The sequence below is a fragment of the Tachyglossus aculeatus genome, chromosome 10 (assembly GCF_015852505.1).
Source record: "Tachyglossus aculeatus isolate mTacAcu1 chromosome 10, mTacAcu1.pri, whole genome shotgun sequence".
NCBI classification, from domain to species: Eukaryota; Metazoa; Chordata; class Mammalia; order Monotremata; family Tachyglossidae; genus Tachyglossus; species Tachyglossus aculeatus.
In genome coordinates, this window is record NC_052075.1 from 48,824,035 (window position 1) to 48,849,081 (window position 25,047).

Below are 25,047 nucleotides of genomic sequence, written 5' to 3' on the forward strand. Positions count from 1 at the left end.
TCCAGTTCCTGACAGAAATAATTCCCCGCCGCATCAGCTTTTCCCTCAGGAACATGCAGACTTGGCCTTCAGACCCCCGCCACCACCCCCCTTTCAGCTCCCCACGTCCAGTCTGCCATTCATTCATTCACACAATCGTATTTATTGAGCGCTTACTGGGTGCAGAGCACTGTACTAAGTGCTTGGGAAGTCCAAGTTGGCAACATCTAGAGATGGTCCCTACCCAACAGTGGGCTCACAGTCTAGAAGCGGGAGACAGACAACGAAACAAAACATATTAACAGAATAAAATAAATAGAATAAATATGTACAAGAAAAATAAATAAATAGAGTAATAAATATGTACAAACACACTGCAGTGAAGCAGCATGGATAAGTGGAAGGAGCCCGGGCTTTGGAGTCAGAGGTCATGGGTTCAAATCCCGGCTCTGCCACTTGTCAGCTGTGTGACTTGGGGCAAGTCACTTCACTTCTCTGGGCCTCAGTTCCCTCATCTGTAAAATGGGGATTAAGACTGTGAGCCCCCTTGGGACAACCTGATCACCTTGCAACCTCCGCAGCACTTAGAACAGTGCTTGGCATGTAGTAAGTGCTTAATAAATGCCATTATTATTATTATATACGTATATACAGGTGCTGTGGGGAAGGGAAGGAGGTAAGGCGGGGGGATCAATCTATCAATCGTATTTATTGAGCGCTTACTGTGTGCAGAGCACTGTACTAAGCGCTTGGGAAGTACAAGTTGGCAACATATAGAGACGGTCCCTACCCAACAGTGGGGGATCAATCAATCAATTGTATTTATTGAGCGCTTACTGTGTGCAGAGCACTGTACTAAGCGCTTGGGAAGTACAAGTTGGCAACATATAGAGACGGTCCCTACCCAACAGTGGGGGATGGAGAGGGGGAGGCCCGGGAAGGGCACGTGAGAGTAAGCAAGTGGGTGTTTTGAGGGGGGTAAGAGGGGCATGCCTTGGGGATTGAGGAGCCCCCAAAATGCAGAGCTTCAGTGGGCGTCCGGCAGGTCGGGTGGACAACTCGGACCGGCGGATCCCTGCTTTCGAAAGGCGGAGAAAGATGATCCCGGAAGCCATTTAGCGACGCTTCTCTGAGGGGAGCCGGGTGACAATATGATGATACGAATAGGATCTGTTCAATCAATCAATCAATCGTATTTATTGGATCATTCTTTTTTCTGTTTGAGTATTTTAAATTTGGGAGTAATTCTACAGCACAAAGTGGAAGACAGAGTAACTGTCTCCCTCTAGACTGTAAGCAATTGGTGTACAAGGAACTCTGTTGTATTGTACTCTTCCAAGTGCTTAATATAGTGCTCTACACTGAGTTAAGGACTCAGTAGATACCCCTGATGGACTGGTCTGCAGCTTCTTGAAATCTGGAATTTGTATCTTATGATGCTGTTTTATTCTAAATGCCTATGTAATTCGTATTTAAATTTTTTTTCTCTGAGCAGGTACTCTTATTAAAGTGTTAAAATTTGGTAACTATTCCAAATTTAAAGGAATCATATCCTGTTGTGTCCTGATGTACTTTATTGATTTTTATATTCTTCTCACCCACATTTCCCCGTGGTTGGCAGGGAAAGGGAGGTGCAGTGGCTCAAAGTTGGGGAATTCCCACTGGGGCTATACCACCACTATTTATTTTATTTTGTTAATTTTTTTTGTTGTTGTTGTCTGTCTCCCCCTTCTAGACTGTGAGCCCACTGTTGGGTAGGGACCGTCTCTATACGTTGCCAACTTGTACTTCCCAAGCGCTTAGTACAGTGCTCTGCACATAGTAAGCACTCAATAAATGTGATTGAATGAATTGAGCACTTACTGTGTGCAGGGCACTGTACTAAGCGCTTGGGAAGTACAAGTTGGCAACATCTAGAGACGGTCCCTACCCAACAGTGGGCTCACAGTCTAAAAGGGGGAGACAGAGAACAAAACCAAACATACTAACAAAATAAAATAAATAGAATAGATAGGTACAAGTAAAACAAATAGAGTAATAAATATGTACAAACATATATGCATACGTTCAGTGCTCACTACATGCCAAGCACTGTTCTAAGCCCTGGGGCAGGTACGAGTTTGGTTGGGCAGCGTCCCTGTCCGACACAGTCTAAGGGGGGAAGGGGGACAGGCATTGAATCCCCATTTTATGGATGAGGAAAGTGAGGCACAGAGAAATGAAGCGACTTGCCCAAGGTCAAAGTGCCGGCACTGGTCTGTTTGTGAGGGTGTTTGACTTTGGGCCGCTGCCGCTTGTCGGCCCTGTGACCTAGGGCAAGTCCCTTCCCTAATAATAATAATGGCATTTATTAAGCGCTTACTATGTGCAAAGCACTGTTCTAAGCGCTGGGGAGGTTACAAGGAGATCAGATTGTCCCAATCAATCAATCGTATTTATTGAGCGCTCAATAAATACGATTGATGATGATGATGATTAAGCAATTACTGTGTGCAGAGCACTGTACTAAGCGCTTGGGAAGTACAAGTTGGCAACATATACAGACAGTCTCTACCCAACAGTGGGCTCACAGTCTGGAAGGGGGAGACAGAGAACAAAACCAAACATATTACGGGGGGGGGGGGCTCACTGTCTTAATCCCCATTTTACAGATAAGGGAACTGAGGCCCAGGGAAGTGAAGTGACTTGCCCAAAGTCACACAGCTGACAATTGGTGGAGCCGGGATTCGAACCCGTGACCCTTGACTCCAAAGCTCGTGCTCTTTCCACTGAGCCATGCTGCTTCTCTATACCTCTATGCTTCTCTTGTACCTACCCCAGCGCTTAGGACAGTGTCTGGAACATAGTAAGCGCTTAACAGAGACTTTTTTTCTAAAAAAAAAGAGCACAGCTGTTGCTTTCATTGAAGGGAACTCTTAAGTCCCGATCTAGCTAATCCGAATTCCAAGGAGCAAAGCTTGGGGAAAAATTAAGAGTGGACCAAATCCCCTGTCACGGCGACGATTCCCCAACCAGTCAGCTGAATGTATTCGTGAGGAAAAACTGAGTTAACAGGAATCTGGAAAATGAGGATGAAAATGTAAATCTTCTTAAATCTTTTCCGCAGCTGGTCTGAGATTTAGGCCACCAATGGGGAAGAAAAAAAACCCGAAAAAACCTATCTCCAAGATGAGTGTTGTTGCTCCTGTTGCTATTGACATTCTTGTCTGGAACAGGTTCCATGGAGCCAAAGAAAGTGTAACCCACTTGGAATTCCTTTCAATCCATTCCACTGCATAGGCAAGTCCTTTCATGAGCCCGTCGCTAACAAATAATAATAATACTAATAATAATGGCATTTATTAAGTGCTTACTACGTGCAAAGCACTGTTCTAAGCGCTGGGGAGGTTACAAGGTGATCAGGTTGTCCCATGGGGGGCTATATGTTTGTATGTATTTATTACTCTATTTTATTTGTACATATTTATTCTATTTATTTTATTTTGTTAATATGTTTTGTTTTGTTGTCTGTCTCCCCCTTCTAGACTGTGAGCCCACTGTTGGGTGGGGACCGTCTCTATATGTTGCCAACTTGTACTTCCCAAGCGCCTAGTACAGTGCTCTGCACACAGTAAGCGCTAAATAAATATGATTGAATGAATATGTTGCCAACTTGTACTTCCCAAGAGCTTAGTCCAGTGCTCTGCACACAGTAAGTGCTCAATAAATACGATTGAATATGTTGCCAACTTGTACTTCCCAAGAGCTTAGCACAGTGCTCTGCACACAGTAAGTGCTCAATAAATACGATTGAATGAATGAATATGTTGCCAACTTGCACTTCCCAAGAGCTTAGTCCAGTGCTCTGCACACAGTAAGCACTCAATAAATACAACTGAATATGTTGCCAACTTGTACTTCCCAAGAGCTTAGCACAGTGCTCTGCACACAGTAAGCGCTCAATAAATACGATTGAATGAATGAATATGTTGCCAACTTGTACTTCCCAAGAGCTTAGTCCAGTGCTCTGCACACAGTAAGCGCTCAATAAATACGATTAAATGAATGAATGAATGAATCCCCATTTTACAGATGAGGTCACTGAGGCTCAGAGACGTGAAGTGACTTACCCAAGGTCACAGCAGACATGTGGCAGAGTCGGAATTCGAACCCACGACCTCTGACTCCAAAGCCCGGGCTCTTTCCACTGATCCACGCTGCTTCTCAATCTAAGTCAAGAGTTGCTTGAGGGCAGGGATCACTGGCCATTGATCCTATTTGGCATCTTTCCTCTCCCCGCAGGTGACACCGCTATCCTCCGGATCTCTAACAGGACGGTAACCTTGACATTATCCTTGATTCATCATGGGTTCAAATCCCGGCTCCGTGACTTGTCAGCTGTGCGACTTTGGGCAAGTCACTTCACTTCTCTGTGCCTCAGTTCCCTCATCTGGAAAATGAGGATTAAGACTGTGAGCCCCCCATGGGACAACCTGATCACCTTGTATCCTCCCCAGCGCTTAGAACAGTGCTTTGCACATAGTAAGCACTTAACAAATGCCATTATTATTATTATTATTATTATTATTACTACTATTATTATTATTATTATCTCTTGTTCAACCCACATATTCAATCTGTGACCAAATCCTTTCGGTTCTACTTTTGTACCGTCGCTAAGATCGCCCCTCCTCTCCACCCAAACCGCTATCCCTTCTCCTCCCCAGCCTTGACTACTGCGTCATGAGAAGCAGCGTGGCTCAGTGGAAAGAGCCCGGGCTTTGGAGTCAGAGGTCGGGGGTTCAAATCCCGGCTCCGCCACTTGGCTGGTGTGACTTGGGGCAAGTCACTTCACTTCTCTGGGCCTCAGTTCCCTCTTCTGGAAAATGGGGATGAAGAGTGTGAGCCCTCCGTGGGACAACCTGATCACCTTGTAACCTCCCCGGCGCTTAGAACGGTGCTTTGCATATAGCAAGCGCTTAATAAATGCCATTATTATTATTATTATTAATTATCAGCCTCCTCGCTGACTCCCGGCCTACTGTCTCTCCCTCCTCCAGTCCACACTTCACTCTGCTGATCGGGGCGTTTTTCTGCAAAACAAGATCAGCCCTCGACTCCCCTCTCAAGAACCTCCAATGGTTGCCCACCCACCTCTGCATCAACAAGAAGCTCCTTGCTACTGGCTTTAAAACTCACTTTAAAACTCAATTAACTCACCCCCTCCTACCCTACCTCGCTGATTTTTTAACGTCCGCACACGTTGCTCACCTGACGCCAACCTACTCATTGTACCTCAACCTCATTAATCTCCCCGCCGCCTCTTCCACCGCATCCTCTCTCCGGCCTGGAATTCCTTCCCACTTCGTATCCGAAAGGCGCTATTCTTCCCACCTTCAAAGCTTTATTAAAATCACATCTCCCCCTTCCCCAATGAACTCCTTTTCTCTCCGGCTCCCTCTCCCTTCTGCGTCACTTCACCTCTCCGGGCCTCAGTTCCCTCATCTGGAAAATGGGGATGAAGACTGTGAGCCCCCCGTGGGACAACCTGATCACCGTGCCAGCACTAAGAACAGTACTTTGCGCCCCTAACAAATGCCATTATTATTATTATCTATGCTCTAGGATCTGAATTCTTTAGGCACTCGATATAATAATAATGATGGTATTTCTTAAGCACTTGCTATGTGCAGTTCTAAGCGCTGGGGAGGTTACAAGGTGATCAGGTTGTCCCACAAGGGAGTTCACAGTCTTAATCCCCATTTTGCAGATGAGGGAACTGAGGCCCAGAGAAGTGAAGTAACTTGCCCCAAGTCACACAGCTAAGTGGCAGAGCCGGGATTTGAACCCATGACCTCTGACTTCAAAGCCCAGGCTCTTTCCACTGAGCCACGCTGCTTCTCTATATGTGCCCCACCCACAGCCCCTTACCACTTATGTACATATCCCTAATTTATCTCAAGGTCTGTCTCGCCCTCCATCAATCAATCAATCGTATTTACTGAGCGCTTACTGTGTGCAGAGCACTGTACTAAGCGCTTGGGAAGTACAAGTTGGCAACATAGAGAGACAGTCCCTACCCAACAGTGGGCTCACAGTCTAGACTCTCAGCTCTTTGTGACAGGGAAAGTGTTATAATAAACTCTCTTAAACACTTAGTACGGGGCTCTACATATAATATGTGCTCAATTTATGCCACTAATCGACTGAGATTGAGTATCACTTATGGGCAAATCAATCGATCAATCATATTACTTGAGCACTATGTGCAGAGCACTGTACTAAGCGCCTGGGAGAGCACAATACAACAGAATTAGCAGATGTATTCCCCGCCCACACGAAGCACTGCAACTGAGCCCTTAGGAAAGTAGAATAAGATTAGCAGCCACCATCCCTGCCCGCAACGAGTTTGCAATCTAGAGGGATCACGTCTATTAATCCTACTGTTCACTCCCAAGCGCGGAGTTCAGTGATCTCTACATATTGAATGATAATAATAATAATAAGAATAATAATATTTGTTAAGCACTTACTATGTGCAAAGCACTGTTCTAAGCACTGGGGGGGATACAAGGTGATCAGGTTGTCCCACGGGGGGCTCACAGTCTTAATCCTCATTTTACAGATGAGGTAACTGAGGCTCAGAGAAGTGGCTTGCCCAAGGTCACACAGCAGACATGTGGTGGAGCCGGGATTCGAACCCATGACCTCTGACTCCAAAGCCCATGCTCTTTCCACTGAGCCACGCTGCTTCTATTGAAGGCACTCAATAAATACCACTGATTATTGGGAGGGGGGGCGGTGGAGGGAGAAAAACCTACAATTAAACAAATAGCACCTAATAGAGAAGCAGCGTGGCTCAGTGGAAAAGAGCCCGGGCTTTGGAGTCAGAGGTCATGGGTTCAAATCCCAGCTCTGCCAATTGTCAGCTGTGTGACTTTGGGCAAGTCACTTCACTTTTCTGGGCCTCAGTTCCCTCATCTGTGAAATGCGGATGAAGACTGTGGGCCCCCGTGGGACAACCTGATCACCTTGTAACCTCCCCAGCGCTTAGAACAGTGCTTTGCACATACTAAGTGCTTAATAAACGCCATCATTATTAAATACCACATAAAAACGAAATTATTGCACACTTGCTGTGTGCAGAACACTGTAGACCATAAACTCACAGTCTTCACCCCCATTTTCCAGGTGAGGTAACTGAGGCCCAGAGAAGTGAAGTGACTTGCCCAAAGTCACCCGGCTGACAAGTGGTGGTGCCAGGATTAGAACCCATGACCTCTGACTCTAAAGCCCGGGCTCTTTCCAATGAGCCACGCTGCTTCTCTCCTAGTAAGCGCTTAAGAAATCCCATCACTGCTCGGCTCGGGGGGCAGCCGATCCCCCCATGGTGGCCCTCAGAGCTTAAATTCGATTTGTTTTGACGAGTTTGACACCTGTCTACATTACAGAAGCAGCGTGGCTCAGTGGAAAGAGCCCGGGCTTTGGAGTCAGAGGTCATGGGTTCTAATCCCGACTCTGCCGAGTGTCAACTGTAGACCATCAACTCGTCCCTCCAGGCTGCAAGCTCGTTGAGGGCAGGGAATATGTCTGTTTGTTGCTGCACTGTACTCTCCCAAGGGCTTAGTACAATGCTCTGCACACAGACAACTGAATGAATGAATGAATACAGTGCCTGGCACATAGTAAGCACTTAAATACTATATAAAAGCAAAATTATTACGCAGTTACTGTGTGCAGAACACTAGATTGTAAGCTCATGGTGGGCAGGGAATATGTTTGCTTATTGTTGCGTTGTACTCTCCCGAGTGAGTAGAGAAGCAGCGCGGCTCAGTGGAAAGAGAATGGGCTTTGGAGTCAGAGGCCATGGGTTCAAATCCCGGCTCCGCCAACTGTCAGCTGGGTGACTTTGGGCAAGTCACTTCACTTCTCTGTGCCTCATTTCCCTCATCTGTAAAATGGGGATGAAGACTGTGAGCCACCCGTGGGACAACCTGATCACCTTGTAACTTCCCCAACGCTTAGAACAGTGCTTTGCACATAGTAAGCGCTTAATAAATGCCATTATTATTATTATTACAGTGCTCTGCATTCATTCATTCATTCAATCGTATTTATTGAGCGCTTACTGTGTGCAGGGCACTGTACTAAGCGCTTGGGAAGTCCAAGTCGGCAACATAGAGAGACGGTTCCTACCCAACAACGGGCTCACAGTCTAGAAGGGGGAGACGGACGACAAAACAAAACATGTAGACAGGTGTCAAAATCATCAGAACAAATAGAATTAAAGCTAGATGCACATCATTAACAAAATGAAAAGAATAGTAAATATGTACTAAACGTTTTCACATGACTGTTAACACTGTCCACATCACCATCATCATCATCAATCGTATTTATTGAGCGCTTACTATGTGCAGAGCACTGTACTAAGCGCTTGGGAAGTACAAATTGGCAACACATAAAGACAGTCCCTATATTTCCTAACATAGTGCTGTGATGACCCAGCCAAGGGGAAAAAGTCTCAAACTGCATTTTCAACACAGTCTTGCAGATGTCTCTTAAATATCGGATGCGAAAAGAAATATTTGATACCACCAGCATCTGAATCTTCCTTGTCCCATAGCAGGGCACTGGCGAATTTCATTGTTTGGAGACAGGCTTGTAGACAGATAACCTCGACCTAGTCAGTGGGCGCTCAGTAAATACGACTGATGAATGAGAAAAGCAGAGAACAAATTGGGTGGACGTGTCCCCTACCCACACTGGGGTTCGCCCCAGTGAACTGTAGACTGTAGCTTAATCAATCAATCAAACAATCAATCGCATTTATTGAGCGCTTCCTGTGTGCAGAGCACTGGACTAAGCGCTTGGGAAGTCCAAGTTGGCAACATATAGAGACAGTCCCTACCCAACAGTGGGCTCACAGTCTAAAAGGGGGAGACAGAGAACAAAACCAAACATACTAACAAAATAAAATAGCATAGATATGTACAAGTAAAATAAATAAATAAATAGAGTAATAAATATGTACAAACATATATACAGTTGACAGTTGACAGTGTTCTGCACACAGTGACTGCCTAATAATTTTGCTTTTATATAGCATTTAAGTGCTTACTATGTGCCAGGTGCTGTATTCATCATCATCAATCGTATTTATTGAGCGCTTACTGTGTGCAGAGCACTGTACTACGCGCTTGGGAAGTCCAAGTTGGCAACATATAGAGACAGCCCCTACCCAACAGTGGGCTCACAGTCGAAAAGGGGGAGACAGAGAACAAAACCAAACATACTAACAAAATAAAATAAATAGCATAGATATGTACAAGTAAAATAGAGTAATAAATATGCACAAACATATATACAGCTTACAGTCGACAGTGTTCTGCACACAGTAACTGCCTAATAATTTTGCTTTTATATAGCATTTAAGTGCTTACTATGTGCCAGGCGCTGTATTCATCATCATCAATCGTATTTATTGAGCGCTTCCTGTGTGCAGAGCACTGGACTAAGCGCTTGGGAAGTCCAAGTTGGCAACATATAGAGACGGTCCCTACCCAACAGTGGGCTCACAGTCTAAAAGGGGGAGACAGATAACAAAACCAAACATACTAACAAAATAAAATAAATAGCATAGATATGTACAAGTAAAATAGAGTAATAAATATGCACAAACATATATACAGCTTACAGTCGACAGTGTTCTGCACACAGTAACTGCCTAATAATTTTGCTTTTATATAGCATTTAAGTGCTTACTATGTGCCAGGCGCTGTATTCATCATCGTCAATCGTATTTATTGAGCGCTTCCTGTGTGCAGAGCACTGGACTAAGCGCTTGGGAAGTACAAGTTGGCAACATATAGAGACAGTCCCTACCCGACAGTGGGCTCACCGTCTAAAATTCATTCATTCATTCAGTCAGTTGTCTTTGTGCACAGCATTGTACTAAGCCCTTGGGAGAGTACAATGCAACACCAGACATATTCCCTGCCCTCAACGAGCTTGCAGTCTGGAGGGACGAGCTGATGGTCTACAGCTGCCAGTTGGTTCCTGAGAAAAGTCTGAAATTACCAGTGTTTTCCGTAGAGCCAATGGCCTCCCCAGGACAGGAGGCAGATCCCTGCTGTGGTTTTCTTCCAGTGGTTCCGCAGGGATCTGGCCAGCTGAGCCATCTTCCTCTCGGCACCTTCTGATGCCCAACAGCCCGGGCAGGAGGGAAGGCCACTGATCCAGGCTCCCCGAGACGATCGGCTACAAATAATGAAACGCATCCGGTCAGAAAGGTTCCTTGTCAGACCTCCAGACTCCAGTCGTGTCCCTCGGGTCAATCAATCAATCGATCGTATTTATTGAGCGCTTACTGTGTGCAGAGCACTGGACTAAGCGCTTGGGAAGGACAAGTCGGCAACACATAGAGACGGTCCCTACCCAACAGCGGGCTCACGGTCTAGAAGGGGGAGACAGAGAACAAAACCAAACATACTAACAAAATAAAATAGAATAGATATGTGCAAGTAAGATAAATAGAGTAATAAATATGCACAAACATATATACATATATACAGGTGCTGTGGGGAAGGGAGGGAGGTAAGATGGGGGGATGGAGAGGGGGACGAGGGGGAGAGGCTCAGTGTGGGAAGGCCTCCTGGAGGAGGTGAGCTCTCAGTAGGGCCTTGAAGGGAGGAAGAGAGGTAGCTTGACGGATGGGCAGAGGGAGGGCATTCCTGTGAATGATGAAATAATGAAATGATGAAATAATGAAAGGATGAAACAATGAAAGGATGAAATAATGAAAGGATGAAATAATGAAACGCATCCGGTCAGAAAGGTTCCTTGTCAGACCTCCAGACTCCAGTTGTGTCTCTCGGGTCCACCCCATCAATATTATTACGACTTAACAAGCACCATTATTATTTTTATCCTTATTAATTTCATTATTATTATCCTTATTAATTTCACCATTATTATTATTGTCCTTATTATTAATTTCACCATCACCATTATTATTATTATTATTATTAGAGACTCTGGAAGGGACATTAAGTCATTTAGACCACCGGGAGGAATCTTCAGCCTGATGCCACATGCAATTGATTTGATTAGAGAAGCAGCGTGGCTCAGTGGAAAAGAGCCCGGGCTTTGGAGTCTGGGTCATGGGTTCAAATCCCGGCTCCGCCACTTGTCAGCTGGGTGACTTTGGGCAAGTCACTTCACTTCTCTGGGCCTCAGTTACCTCATCTGGAAAATGGGGATGAAGACTGTGAGTCCCCCACCATGGGACAACCTGATCACCCTGTAACCTCCCCAGCGCTTAGAACAATGCTTTACACATAGTAAGCGCTTAATAAATGCCATCATCATTATTATTATTATTATTATTTGGTCGGAAACCGGGAGAGTTAGGGTTATTTTTGCAGAAACATCAAGACACTGGAGCGGGGAGGGGGGTGCTGGGTGTGCATGTGTTGCGTTGTGTCCCTTTCTACCCAGCCTCACTGAGTGTAGTAGCATTCTAATCAATCAATCGTATTTATTGAGCGCTTACTGTGTGCAGAGCACTGTACTAAGCGCTTGGGAAGTACAAGTTGGCAACATTCTAGACTGCGAATCTGTTGTTGGGGAGGCCTGGGGAGGAATGCCCTCCCTCCGCGCATCAGCCAAGCTAGCTCTCTTCCTCCCTTCAAGGCCCTACTGAGAGCTCACCTCCTCCAGGAGGCCTTCCCACACTGAGCCCCTTCCTTCCTCTCCCCCTCGTCCCCCTCTCCATCCCCCTCATCTTACCTCCTTCCCTTCCTCACAGCACCTGTATATATGTATATATGTCTGTACATATTTATTACTCTATTTATTTATTCATTTATTTTACTTGTACATATCTATTCTATTTATTTTATTTTGTTAGTATGTTTGGTTTTGTTCTCTGTCTCCCCCTTTCAGACTGTGAGCCCACTGTTGGGTAGGGACCGCCTCTATACGTTGCCATCTTGTACTTCCCAAGCGCATAGTACTGTGCTCTGCACACAGTAAGCGCTCAATACGATTGATTGATTGATTGTACATATTTATTCTACTTATTTTATTTTGTGAATATGTTTTGTTTTGTTGTCCGTCTCCCCCTTCTAGCCTGTGAGCCCGCCGTTGGGTAGGGACCGTCTCTATATGCTGCCAACTTGTACTTCCCAAGTACTTAGTCCAGTGCTCTGCACACAGTAAGCGCTCAATAAATATGATTGAATGATTGAATGAATAGGGACCGTCTCTAGATGTTGCCAACTTGGACTTCCCAAGCGCTTAGTCCAGTGCTCTGCACACAGTAAGCGCTCAGTAAATACAACTGAATGAATAGGGACCGTCTCTAGATGTTGCCAACTTGTGCTTCCCAAGCGCTTAGTCCAGTGCTCTGCACAGTCAGCGCTCAATAAATACGGCTGAATGAATAAATGAATAGGGACCGTCTCTAGATGTTGCCAACTTGTCCTTCCCAAGCGCTCAGTACAGTGCTCTGCACACAGTAAGCGCTCAATAAACACGACTGAATGAATGAATGAATGGGGACCGTCTCTAGATGTTGCCAACTTGTCCTTCCCAAGCGCTTAGTCCAGTGCTCTGCACACAGTAAGCGCTCAATAAATATGGCTGAATGAATGAATGGGGACCGTCTCTAGATATTGCCAACTTGTCCTTCCCAAGCGCTTAGTCCAGTGCTCTGCACACAGTAAATGCTCAATAAATACGGCTGAATGAATGAATGAACAGGGACCGTCTCTATAGGTTGCCAACTTGTCCTTCCCAAGCGCTTAGTCCAGTGCTCTGCACACGGTAAGCGCTCAATAAATACAGCTGAATGAATGAATAGGGACCCTCTCTAGATGTTGCCAACTTGCCCTTCCCAAGCGCTCAGTACAGTGCTCTGCACACAGTAAGCGCTCAATAAATACAGCTGAATGAATGAATAGGGACCGTCTCTAGATGTTGCCAACTTGTCCTTCCCAAGCGCTCAGTACAGTGCTCTGCACACAGTCAGCGCTCAATAAATACAGCTGAATGAATGAATAGGGACCCTCTCTAGATGTTGCCAACTTGCCCTTCCCAAGCGCTCAGTACAGTGCTCTGCACACAGTAAGCGCTCAATAAATACAGCTGAATGAATGAATAGGGACCATCTCTAGATGTTGCCAACTTGTCCTTCCCAAGCGCTCAGTACAGTGCTCTGCACACAGTAAGCGCTCAATAAATACGACTGAATGATTAAATGAATAGGGACCGTCTCTATATGTTGCCAACTTGTCCTTCCCAAGCGCTTAGTCCAGTGCTCTGCACACAGTAAGCGCTCAATAAATACGGCTGAATGAATGAATGAATAGGGACCGTCTCTATAGGTTGCCAACTTGTCCTTCCCAAGCGCTTAGTCCAGTGCTCTGCACACAGTAAGCGCTCAATAAATACAGCTGAATGAATGAATAGGGACCCTCTCTAGATGTTGCCAACTTGTCCTTCCCAAGCGCTTAGTACAGTGCTCTGCACACAGTAAGCGCTCAATAAATACAGCTGAATGAATGAATAGGGACCCTCTCTAGATGTTGCCAACTTGTCCTTCCCAAGCGCTTAGTACAGTGCTCTGCACACAGTAAGCGCTCAATAAATACAGCTGAATGAATGAATAGGGACCCTCTCTAGATGTTGCCAACTTGCCCTTCCCAAGCGCTCAGTACAGTGCTCTGCACACAGTAAGCGCTCAATAAATACAGCTGAATGAATGAATGAATGAATAGGGACCGTCTCTAGATGTTGCCGACTTGTCCTTCCCAAGCGCTCAGTACAGTGCTCTGCACACAGTCAGCGCTCAATAAATACGACTGAATGAATAGGGACAGTCTCTAGATGTTGCCAACTTGTCCTTCCCAAGCGCTCAGTACAGTGCTCTCACACAGTAAGCGCTCAATAAATACAGCTGAATGAATGAATAGGGACCCTCTCTAGATGTTGCCAACTTGCCCTTCCCAAGCGCTCAGTACAGTGCTCTGCACACAGTAAGCGCTCAATAAATACAGCTGAATGAATGAATGAATGAATAGGGACCGTCTCTAGATGTTGCCAACTTGTCCTTCCCAAGCGCTCAGCACAGTGCTCTGCACACAGTAAGCGCTCAATAAATACGGCTGAATGAATGAATGACCGTCCCCCGTCCCAACCGGTCCGACTCACGCCCGGCCGCCGGCTCCACACGCGCTTCCGGTTCCCGCCTTCCGGCTTCCGGTTCAGCTCTTCCGCCGGGAAACACCGCGCCCCCGCACGGAAGTTCCGCCGCCCTTCCGGTTCCCCCCCAACTGGAGAAAAGGCGATCGGAGCGAACCATGAGCAGCGGGAGGAGGGGGCGCCGTGGGCCGTACCATCTGGGGGGGGGGGAAGGAGGGGGGGGAGGGAAGGAATCTCTGCGCCTTAGGCCTGACCAGCCGCGGGCTGCGTGGCCAGACGGAATTCTGGGAAACCGGCCTGCATTGGACAGTCACTCACTCACTCATTCGTTCACTCACTCTCATTCCTTCCTTCAATCATATTTGTAATAATAATAATAATAATAATGACATTTATTAAGCGCTTACTATGTGCACATAATAATGATGGCATCTGCATTGGACATTCACTCACTCACTCATTTATTCACTCATTCCTTCCTTCCTTCCTTCAATCATATTTGTAATAATAATAATAATAATGACATTTATTAAGCGCTTACTATGTGCACATAATAATGATGGCATCTGCATTGGACATTCACTCACTCACTCATTTATTCACTCATTCCTTCCTTCCTTCCTTCAATCATATTTGTAATAATAATAATAATAATAATGACATTTATTAAGCGCTTACTATGTGCACATAATAATGATGGCATCTGCATTGGACATTCACTCACTCACTCATTTATTCACTCATTCCTTCCTTCCTTCCTTCAATCATATTTGTAATAATAATAATAATAATAATGACATTTATTAAGCGCTTACTATGTGCAAATAATAATGATGGCATCTGCATTGGACATTCACTCACTCACTCATTCATTCATTCACTCATTCCTTCCTTCCTTCCTTCCTTCCATCATATTTGTAATAATAATAATAATAATGACATTTATTAAGCGCTTACTATGTGCAAATAATAGTGATGGCATCTGCATTGGACATTCACTCACTCACTCACTCACTCATTCATTCATTCATTCATTCATTCACTCATTCCTTCCTTCCTTCAATTATATTTGTAATAATAATAATAATAATAATGATGATGACATTAATTAAGCGCTTACTAGGTGCAAATAATAATGATGGCATCTGCATTGGACATTCACTCACTCATTCATTCACTCATTCATTCACTCATTCATTCACTCATTCCTTCCTTCCTTCCTTCCATCATATTTATAATAATAATAATAATAATAATAATAATGACATTTATTAAGCACTTTCTATGTGCAAATAATAACGATGGCATCTGCATTGCACATTCACTCACTCACTCACTCACTCATTCATTCATTCACTCCTTCCTTCCTTCCTTCCATCATATTTGTAATAATAACAATAATAATAATAATAATGACATTTATTAAGCGCTTACTATGTGCAAATAATAATGATGGCATCTGCATTGGACATTCACTCACTCACTAACTCACTCACTCACTCATTCATTCACTCATTCCTTCCTTCCTTCCTTCCTTCCATCATATTTGTAAGAATAATAATAATAATGATGACATTTATTAAGTGCTTACTATGTGCAAATAATCATCATCATCATCAATCATATTTATTGAGCGCTTACTATGTGCAGAGCACTGTACTAAGCGCTTGGGAAGTACAAATTGGCAACATATAGAGACAGTCCCTACCCAACAGTGGGCTCACAGTCTAAAAGGACCTGAATAATAATGATGGCATCTGCATTGGACATTCACTCACTCACTCACTCATTCATTCATTCACTCACTCATTCCTTCCTTCCTTCCTTCCTTCCTTCCTTCCTTCCTTCCTTCCATCATATTTGTAATAATAATAATAATAATGACATTTATTAAGTGCTTACTATGTGCAAATAATAATGATGGCATCTATTAAGCGCTTACTATGTGCAAATAATAATGATGGCATCTATTAAGCGCTTCCTATGTGCAAATAATAATGATGGCATCTATTAAGCACTTACTATGTGCAAATAATAATGATGGCATCTATTAAGTGCCTACTATGTGCAAATTATAATGATGGCATTTATTAAGCATTTACCATGTGCAAATTATAATGATGGCATTTATTAAGCGCTTATTATGTGCAACTAGTAATGATGGCATTTATTAAGCACTTACTATGTGCAAATAATAATGATGGCATCTATTAAGTGCCTACTATGTGCAAATTATAATGATGGCATTTATTAAGCATTTACCATGTGCAAATTATAATGATGGCATTTATTAAGCGCTTACTATGTGCAACTAATAATGATGGCATTTATTAAGCACTTACTATGTGCAACTAATAATGATACCATTTATTAAGCACTTACTATGTGCAAATTATAATGATGGCATTTATTAAGCGCTTACTATGTGCAAATAATAATGATGGCATTTATTAAGCACTTACTATGTGCAAATTATAATGATGGCATTTATTAAGCGCTTACCATGTGCAAATTATGATGGCATTTATTAAGCGCTTACTATGTGCCAAGCACTGTTCTATGCGCTGGAGAGGTTACAAGGTGATCAGGTTGTCCTATGGGGAGCTCAGAGTCTTCATCCCCATTTTACAGATGAGGGAACTGAGGCCCAGAGAAGTTAAGTGACTTGCCCAAAGTCACACAGCTGACAATTGTGCTTAGAACAGTGCCAGCGCTTAGAACAGTGCTTGGCACATAGTAAGCGCTTAACAAATACCATCGTTATTATTTTATTTTATTTGTACATGTTTATTCTATTTATTTTATTTTGTTAATATGTTTTGTTTTGTTCTCTGTCTCCCCCTTCTAGACTGTGAGCCCACTGTCGAGTAGGGACCATCTCTATATGTTGCCAACCTGTACTTCCCAAGCGCTTAGTACAGTGCTCCGCACACAGTAAGCGCTCAATAAATACGATTGAACGAATGAATAAATATTATTACAATTTGGCAACAGATGCAGTCCCGACCCAACAACGGGCTCGCAGCCCAGAAGACACCGACTGACCCACTTGCAATTAAATTAGCGCAGCTCCTTTAGTAGGCGCCTTCCTTTTTAATGGTCAAATTAATTAAAATGGATTGATTGAGGGGAATTTTCTAAATTAAAGTTTACACCTCCTGCGGGGACACAGACACGCACATTCACGGACTCACACGCTGACACACAAAGGCGTGACCATTTTCAGAGGAGACACAAACTCAGATTTATTTAGGCTCTGTTAGGGGATTTATTTTGGAGTCTGGAAAAATTCCTGTCCTTTCTTCCTCCCCATTTTTCATCGCAGAGGGTGGGCAGTGTTAGGTTTTATGATTTCGAGCTCCTTTTAGCAGCTTTTACCTCCTGTGTTTCCATCGATTTGCATTCAGTCCTGCTCAAATCAATGTTTTCACTCTGCGTTTCGAATACAACACACATAATTCATTCCGATTTCCCTATTTCTAAATATATTTAAGACCTTCTCCCTCGTTAGAATGTTATAGTTCCTTGTGGGCAGGGAATGTTTGTTCATTCATTCATTCAATCGTATTTATTGAGCGCTTACTGGGTGCAGAGCGCTGTACTAAGCGCTTGGGAAGTGCAAAGTGGCAACATATAGAGACGGGCCCTACCCAAAAGCAGGCTCATCGTCATCATCAATCATATTTATTGAGCGCTTACTATGTGCAGAGCACTGTACTAAGCGCTTGGGAAGTACAAGTTGGCAACATATAGAGACGGCCCCTACCCAACAACGGGCTCACAGTCTAGAAGGGGGAGACAGACAACAAAACAAAACATATTAACAAAATAAAATAAACAGAATAAATATGTACAAGTAAAATAAATAAGTAGAGTAATAAATCTGTACAAACATATATACAGGTGCTTTGGGGAGGGGAAGGAGTTTGTTGTGCTTTGCCAAGCGCTTCCAATCCCTACCCAAAAGCAGGCTCACAGTCTAGAAAGGAGAGACAGACAACAAAACAAAACATATTAACAAAATAAAATAAATGGAATAAATATGTACAAGTAAAATAAATAAATAAATAGAGTAATAAATCTGTACAAACATATATACAGGTGCTTTGGGGAGGGGAAGGAGTTTGTTGTGCTTTGCCAAGTGCTTCCAATCCCTACCCAAAAGCAGGCTCACAGTCTAGAAAGGGGAGACAGACAACAAAACAAAACATATTAACAAAATAAAATAAATGGAATAAATATGTACAAGTAAAATAAATAAATAAATAAATAAAGAGTAATAAATCTGCACAAACATATATACAGGTGCTTTGGGGAGGGGAAGGAGTTTGTTGTGCTTTGCCAAGCGCTTCCAACGGTGCATTGCTCCCAGAGAGTGTTCAGTAAATACCCGCAGCGTGGTTTAGTGGAAAGAGCCTGGGCCAGGAGTCAGAAGAAGGTCCTGGGTTCTAATCCCGACTCCGCCAATTGTCAGCTGTGTGACTTTGGGCAAGTCACTTCACTTCTCTGGGCCTCAGTGACCTCATCTGTAAAATGGGGATTAAATGCGTGAGCCCCACGTGGGACAACCTGATTACCCTGTATCTACCAGCGCTTAGAACAGTGTTTGGCACATAGTAAGCAGCGTGGCTCAGTGGAAAGAGCCCGGGCTTTGGAGTCAGAGGTCATGGGTTCATATCCCGGCTTCGCCAATTGTCAGCTGTGTGACTTTGGGCAAGTGACTTCACTTTTCTGGGCCTCAGTTCCCTCATCTGTCAAATGGGGATGAAGACTGTGAGCCCCCCGTGGAACAACCTGATCACCTTGTAACCTGCCCAGCGCTTAGAAGAGTGCTTTGCACATAGTAAGCGCTTAATAAATGCCATCATTATTATTATTCATTCATTCATTCATTCAATCATATTTATTGAGCGCTTACTGTGTGCAGAGCACTGGACTAAGCGCTTGGGAAGTCCAAGTTGGCAACATCTAGAGACGGTCCCTACCCAACAGGGGGCTCACAGTCTAGAAGGGGGAGACAGAGAACAAAACAAAACATATTAACAAAATAAAATAATTAGAATAAATATGTACAAGTAAAATAAATAAATAAATAGGGTAATAAATATGTACAAACATATTCAGTCGTATTTATTGAGCACTTACTGTGTGCAGACCACCGCACCAAGCGCTTGGGAAGTCCAAGTTGGCAACATCTAGAGACGGTCCCTACCCAACAGTGGGCTTGCACTCTAGAAGGGGGAGACAGAGAACAACTCAAAGCATATTAACAAAATAAAATAATTAGAATAAATATGTACAAATAAAACAAATAAATAAATAAATAGAATAATAAATATGTACAAACACATATACTTATATACACACAGGCACAATGTTGCGGCAGCCCTGCCCCAGGAAGGCGCTCAGAGTATCAGATGGGCATTGTAAGTGCTTTACAAATACCATTATTATAGAGGCAACATGGCTTAGCAGAAACAGCTTGGGAGTCAGAGGTCGTGGGTTTTAATCCCGGTTTTAATGCCACTTGTCAGCCGAGTGACTTTGGGCAAGTCACTTCACTTCTCTGGGCCTCAGTGACCTCATCTGGAAAATGGGGATGAACCCATGACCGCTGCCCCCCAAGCCCCTTGCTCTTTCCACGGAGCCACGCTGCTTCTCAATGAGGACTGTAAGTCCCTCGTGGGACAACCTGATTACCTTGTATCTCCCACAGTGCTTAGAACAGTGCTTGGCATATAGTAAGCGCTTAATACCAAAATTAATAACAACAATAATAATAATAACAATAACAACAACAACAACAACAACAACAACAACAACAATAATAATAATAATAATAATAATAATAATAATAATAATAAATAATCCCTTGCCCCCCGGGCTGCTCCTCTATTTAGGCCGCCCTGCCCCCCGAGCGGGCCCTGCTAGGTCGGAAGAAGGAAGGGCCACCAGGTGGCGCTAAAGACCGGACTGTGGAGAGGACACAGGGCCAGGGCCAGGGCGAGGGCGGGCTCCCCTGCTTTTCTTTCTCTCTTTCTCTCTCTTTCTCTCTCTCTGTCTCTCTCTCTTTACCTCTCCCCCTCTCTCTCCCTCCTTCTCTTCCCACTGTCTCCCTCCTCTCTTTCTCCCCTCCCTCTTTCCTCTCCCTCTCCCCCTTCTCTGTCTCTCTCCCTCTCTCTCTCCCTCTCTCTCTCCCTCCTTCTCTTCCCACTGTCTCCCTCCTCTCTTTCTCCCCCCCTTTCCTCTCCCTCTCCCCCTTCTCTGTCTCTCTCCCCCCCTCTTTCTCTCTCTCTCTCTCTCCCCTTCTCTTCCCACTGTCTCCCTCCTCTCTTTCTCCCCTCCCTCTCTTTCCTCTCCCTCTCTCCCTTCTCTGTCTCTCTCCCTCTCCCCTTTTCTCTCTCCCTCTTTTCTCTCTCTCTGTCTCCCTCTCCTTCTGTTCCCACTCTCTCCCTTCTCTCTCTCCCCTCCCTCTTCCCTCTCTCTCCCTTCTCTGTCTCTCTGTATCTCTCCCTCTCCCCCTTTTCTCTCTCCCTTTTTTCTCTCTCTCTATCTCTCTCCCTCCCCTTCTCTTCCCACTTCCTCCCTTCTCTCTCTCCCTTATCTGTCCCTCTGTATCTCTCCCTCTTCCCCTTCGCCTTCCCCTTTTTTCTTTCTCTTTCTCTCTCCCTCTCCCCCTTTTTTCTCTCTGTCTCTCTGTCTCTCTCCCTGTCCTTCTCTTCCCACCCTCTCCCTTCTCTCTGTCTCTCTCTCCCCTCCCTCTCTTCCCTCTCTCTGTCTCTGTATCTCTCCCTCTCCCCCCTCTCCCTTTTCTCTCTCTGTCTCTCTCCCTTTCCTTCTCTTCCCCATTCTCTCCTTTCTCTCTCTCCCCACCCTCTCTTCCCTCTCTCTCTCCCTTCTCTGTCTCTCTGTATCTCTCCCTCTTCCCTCCCTTCTCTCTCTTGCTCTCTCTCTGTCTCTCTCTCCCTCCCCTCTTCCCTTTCTCCCTTCTCTCTCTCTTCCTCCCCCTTTTCCATCTTTCTCTCACTTCTCTGTCTCTCTGTCTGTCTCCCTCTCCCTTTTCTCTCTCCCTGTTTCTCCTTCTCTTCCCTATCTCTCTCCCATCTCTCTCTCTTCCTCTCTCTCTCTCTCTCTCTCTCTCTCTCTCTCTCTCCCTTCTCTCTGTCTCCCTCTTCCTCTCTCCCTCTCCAAGTAGCAGAGCAGGGATGAGAACCCAGGCCCTCTGACTCACAGGATCTTTCCATTAGCCATGCCAGGGTTAGGAGTCAGGGCTATATGGAGATGGTCCCAAGAAGTAGGCTGAGATACCCTCCAGTTGATTGGACTCTCCCATGAGCTCTGATTCTCAGACCCTCGACTGACATGGCAAGGGAGGAGGAAGAGGAGAAAGAGGAGGTGGTGAAGGAGGATGGGGGGGGTGGAGAAAAGAGGAGGAAGAGGAAGAGAAAGAGGAGGAGAAGGAGGAAAAGGAAGAGGAAGAAAGGAAGGCAGGAAGGCAATGAGGCAGGCTTAGTGACCACCTGTGGGGTGACCTGCTTCAGTCTCCAGCATGAGTTTGCTTCGGGGAGGACGGGATCATTCCCTCCTGCACAGACAGTGGTGTGGTTGTCCTTTCATGATCTAATTACTGCTTTTTCAACTCTGTCTCTGATTACCAGTAACCTTATTACTAGAATTGCCAAAGACAGCGAAGCAAACAGCATGCAATAAAAATATAGACAATAATGAAAATGCCCAAATTCAATCAAAACACCCTAACAAGAAACGGAGGACGATGGGAACCAATTATGAGGGACGATAGGCCTGATGAACATTTGAGAGAGTTATATTAGGCAGAGAAATCACGTTCTCTCCCAAAACTCAAGGCCCAAGTGCGACCTTAAACAATGATATCTGATCCTGGTATCAAGTTCATTCCCCTCTATAATTTATTTTAATATCTGTCTCCCCCCAACTAGATTTTAAAATCCTTGAGGGCAGGGAGTGTGTCTACCAACTCTAAGGCACTCTCCCAAGTGCTTAGTAAAGTGATCTGCACAAAGTGAGCGCTCAGTAAATTCCACTGATAGATCGAGGCACTGTTGGGCTGACCGTCTATGAATCTTTATCTCTGAAGTTAAAAATAATACCAGCCACTAATTCATTCATTCATTCAATCGTATTTATTGAGCGCTTACTGTGTGCAGAGCACTGTACTAAGCGCTTGGGAAGTACAAGTTGGCAACATATAGAGACGGCCCCTACCCAACAGCGGGCTCACAGTCTAGTAGGGGGAGACAGAGAACAAAACAAAACATATTAACAAAATGAATGGAATAAATATGTACAAATAAAATAGAGTAATATTTGAAGACCTTGAAGACTATTTGAATAATATTTGCAATATTATTATTAATATTATTACAATATTATTATTGTAATATTCATCTTCCATGTCTTCCCCCTCCCCATCCCCCCGCCTTACCTCCTTCCCCTCCCCACAGCACCTGTATATATGTATATATGTTTGTACGTATCTGTTACTCTATTTATTTTATTTGCACATATTTATTCTATTTATTTTATTTGGTTAATATGTTTTGTTTTGTTGTCTGTCTCCCCCTTCTAGACTGTGAGCCCGCTGCTGGGTAGGGACCACCTCTATATGTTGCCGACTTGTACTTCCCTAGTGCTTTTAGACTGTAAGCCCACTCTTTTAGACTGTGAGCCCACTCTTTGAGACTGTGAGCCCACTCTTTTAGACTGTGAGCTCACTGTTGGGTAGGGACTGTCTCTATATGTTGCCAATTTGTACTTCCCAAGCACTTAGTACAGTGCTCTGCACATAGTAAGTGCTCAATAAATACGATTGATGATGATGAGTGCTCTGCACACAATAAGTGCTCAATAAATTCAATTGAATGGATAAAGGAATGTCTTATGCCATTGCGTCGTCTCCGACCCATTGCGGTGCCATGGACGCATCTCTCCCAGAACGCCCCACCTCCATCCGCAATTGTTCCGGTGATGTTTTCTTCATTAAAACACGGATGCGGTTTACCCTTGTCTCCTTCCCTGCAGTATGAGCCTCAGCCCTCCACTCTCTCCCACGCTGCTGCTGCCCAGCACAGGGGAGTTTTCACTTGTAGCAGATTGCCTTCCACTCGCTAGCCACTGGCCAAGCGAAGAAAGGAAATGCCTCTGCTTGACTCTCCCTCCCATAGTCGAGACTGGTAGAGAACTGGAAACTCTCCAGGTGCCACCCTGAGAGGGGATTAGCCTCCATACTAATCAATAAAATCATCATCAATCGTATTTATTGAGCGCTTACTGTGTGCAGAGCACTGTACTAAGCGCTTGGGAAGTACAAATTGGCAACATATAGAGACAGTCCCTACCCAAAAGTGGGCTCACAGTCTAAAAGGCCCTGCTGAGAGCTCACCTCCTCCAGGAGGCCTTCCCAGACTGAGCCCCTTCTTTCCTCTCCCCCTCGTCCCCCTCTCCATCCCCCCGTCTTACCTCCTTCCCTTCCCCACAGCACCTGTATATATGTATATATGGTTGTACATATTTATTACTCTATTTATTTATTTATTTATTTATTTATTTTACTTGTACATTTCTATCCTACTTATTTTATTTTGTTGGTATGTTTGGTTCTGTTCTCTGTCTCCCCCTTTTAGACTGTGAGCCCACTGTTGGGTAGGGACTGTCTCTATGTGATGCCAATTTGTACTTCCCAAGCGCTTAGTACAGTGCTCTGCACATAGTAAGCGCTCAATAAATACGATTGATTGATTGATTGATTGATAAAAGGGGGAGACAGAGAACAAAACCAAACATACTAACAAAATAAAATAGAATAGATATGTACAAGTAAAATAAATAAATAAATGGAGTAATAAATAGGTACAAACAAACATCTACTCCAGGGTTCAGCACAGTGGGTAGGAAAACAGAAAGCTCTCAGTCAAAGCCAGTGAAACCAAGTCAAAGAGAGTGGAGTGAATCCAGTCCGGAGGCAAAGGGAATTCCCGAAGCAGACGATCTGGGACCGACTTATGGCTGGACGGGCCGGGAGGGAGTGGGGGGCTGAGCCCATCGGGCCCAGGCTTACCCTGGAAGTACTTGCCACACACCAGGCAGGCATAGACATTGATGTGCGAGAGGGAGATGGAGCATAGTTTCTCAAAATCAAAGTCCAAGACGCTCCTGTTGATGGTGTCCAGGTATGGGCAGTGGCGGCTCCGTCGATCCTCGGAGTCCAGGCGAAGAAATACAGCAAGGTTGTTTGAGTGGAGACCCCTATCAAGGCAGCGTGGCTCAGTGGAAAGAGCACGGGCTTTGGAGTCCGAAGTCATGGGTTCCCATCCTGGCTCTGCCAATTGCCAGCTGTGTGACTTTGGACAAGTCGCTTCACTTCTCTGGGCCTCGGTTCCCTCATCTGTAAACTGGGGATGAAGACTGTGAGCCCCCCGTGGGACAACCCGATCACCTTGTAACCTCCCCAGTGCTTTGCACACAGTAAGCGCTTAATAAATGCTATCGTGGCTCAGTGGAAAAGAGCCCGGGCTTTGGAGTCAGAGGTCATGGGTTCAAATCCCGGCTCCACCGCTTGTCAGCTGGGTGACTTTGGGCAAGTCACTTAACTTCTCTGTACCTCAGTTCCCTCATCTGTAAAATGGGGATGAAGACTGTGAGCCCCCCCGTGGGACAACCTGATCACCTTGTAACCTCCCCAGCGCTTAGAACAGTGCTTTGCACATAGTAAGCGCTTAATAAATGCTATCGTGGCTCAGTGGAAAAGAGCCCGGGCTTTGGAGTCAGAGGTCATGGGTTCAAATCCTGGCTCCACCGCTTGTCAGCTGGGTGACTTTGGGCAAGTCACTTCACTTCTCTGGGCCT

At 44.8% G+C, this 25,047-nt stretch overlaps 1 protein-coding gene across 1 annotated transcript in view; it reads right to left on the reverse strand.

Annotated features, from left to right (window-relative positions):
• Positions 1 to 14,217, reverse strand: part of AGK (acylglycerol kinase) — a 56,188-nt gene extending 41,971 nt beyond the window's left edge. The window contains exons 1-2 of the mRNA XM_038753092.1: positions 14,173 to 14,217; positions 10,039 to 10,218 (exon numbers count right to left, since the gene is read on the reverse strand). Of these exons, the coding sequence (XP_038609020.1) occupies positions 10,039 to 10,139 (101 nt within the window). The 5' untranslated portion in view covers positions 10,140 to 10,218; positions 14,173 to 14,217. The remainder of the gene's footprint in view (positions 1 to 10,038; positions 10,219 to 14,172) is intronic.
• Positions 14,218 to 25,047: the final 10,830 nt, after the last annotated feature.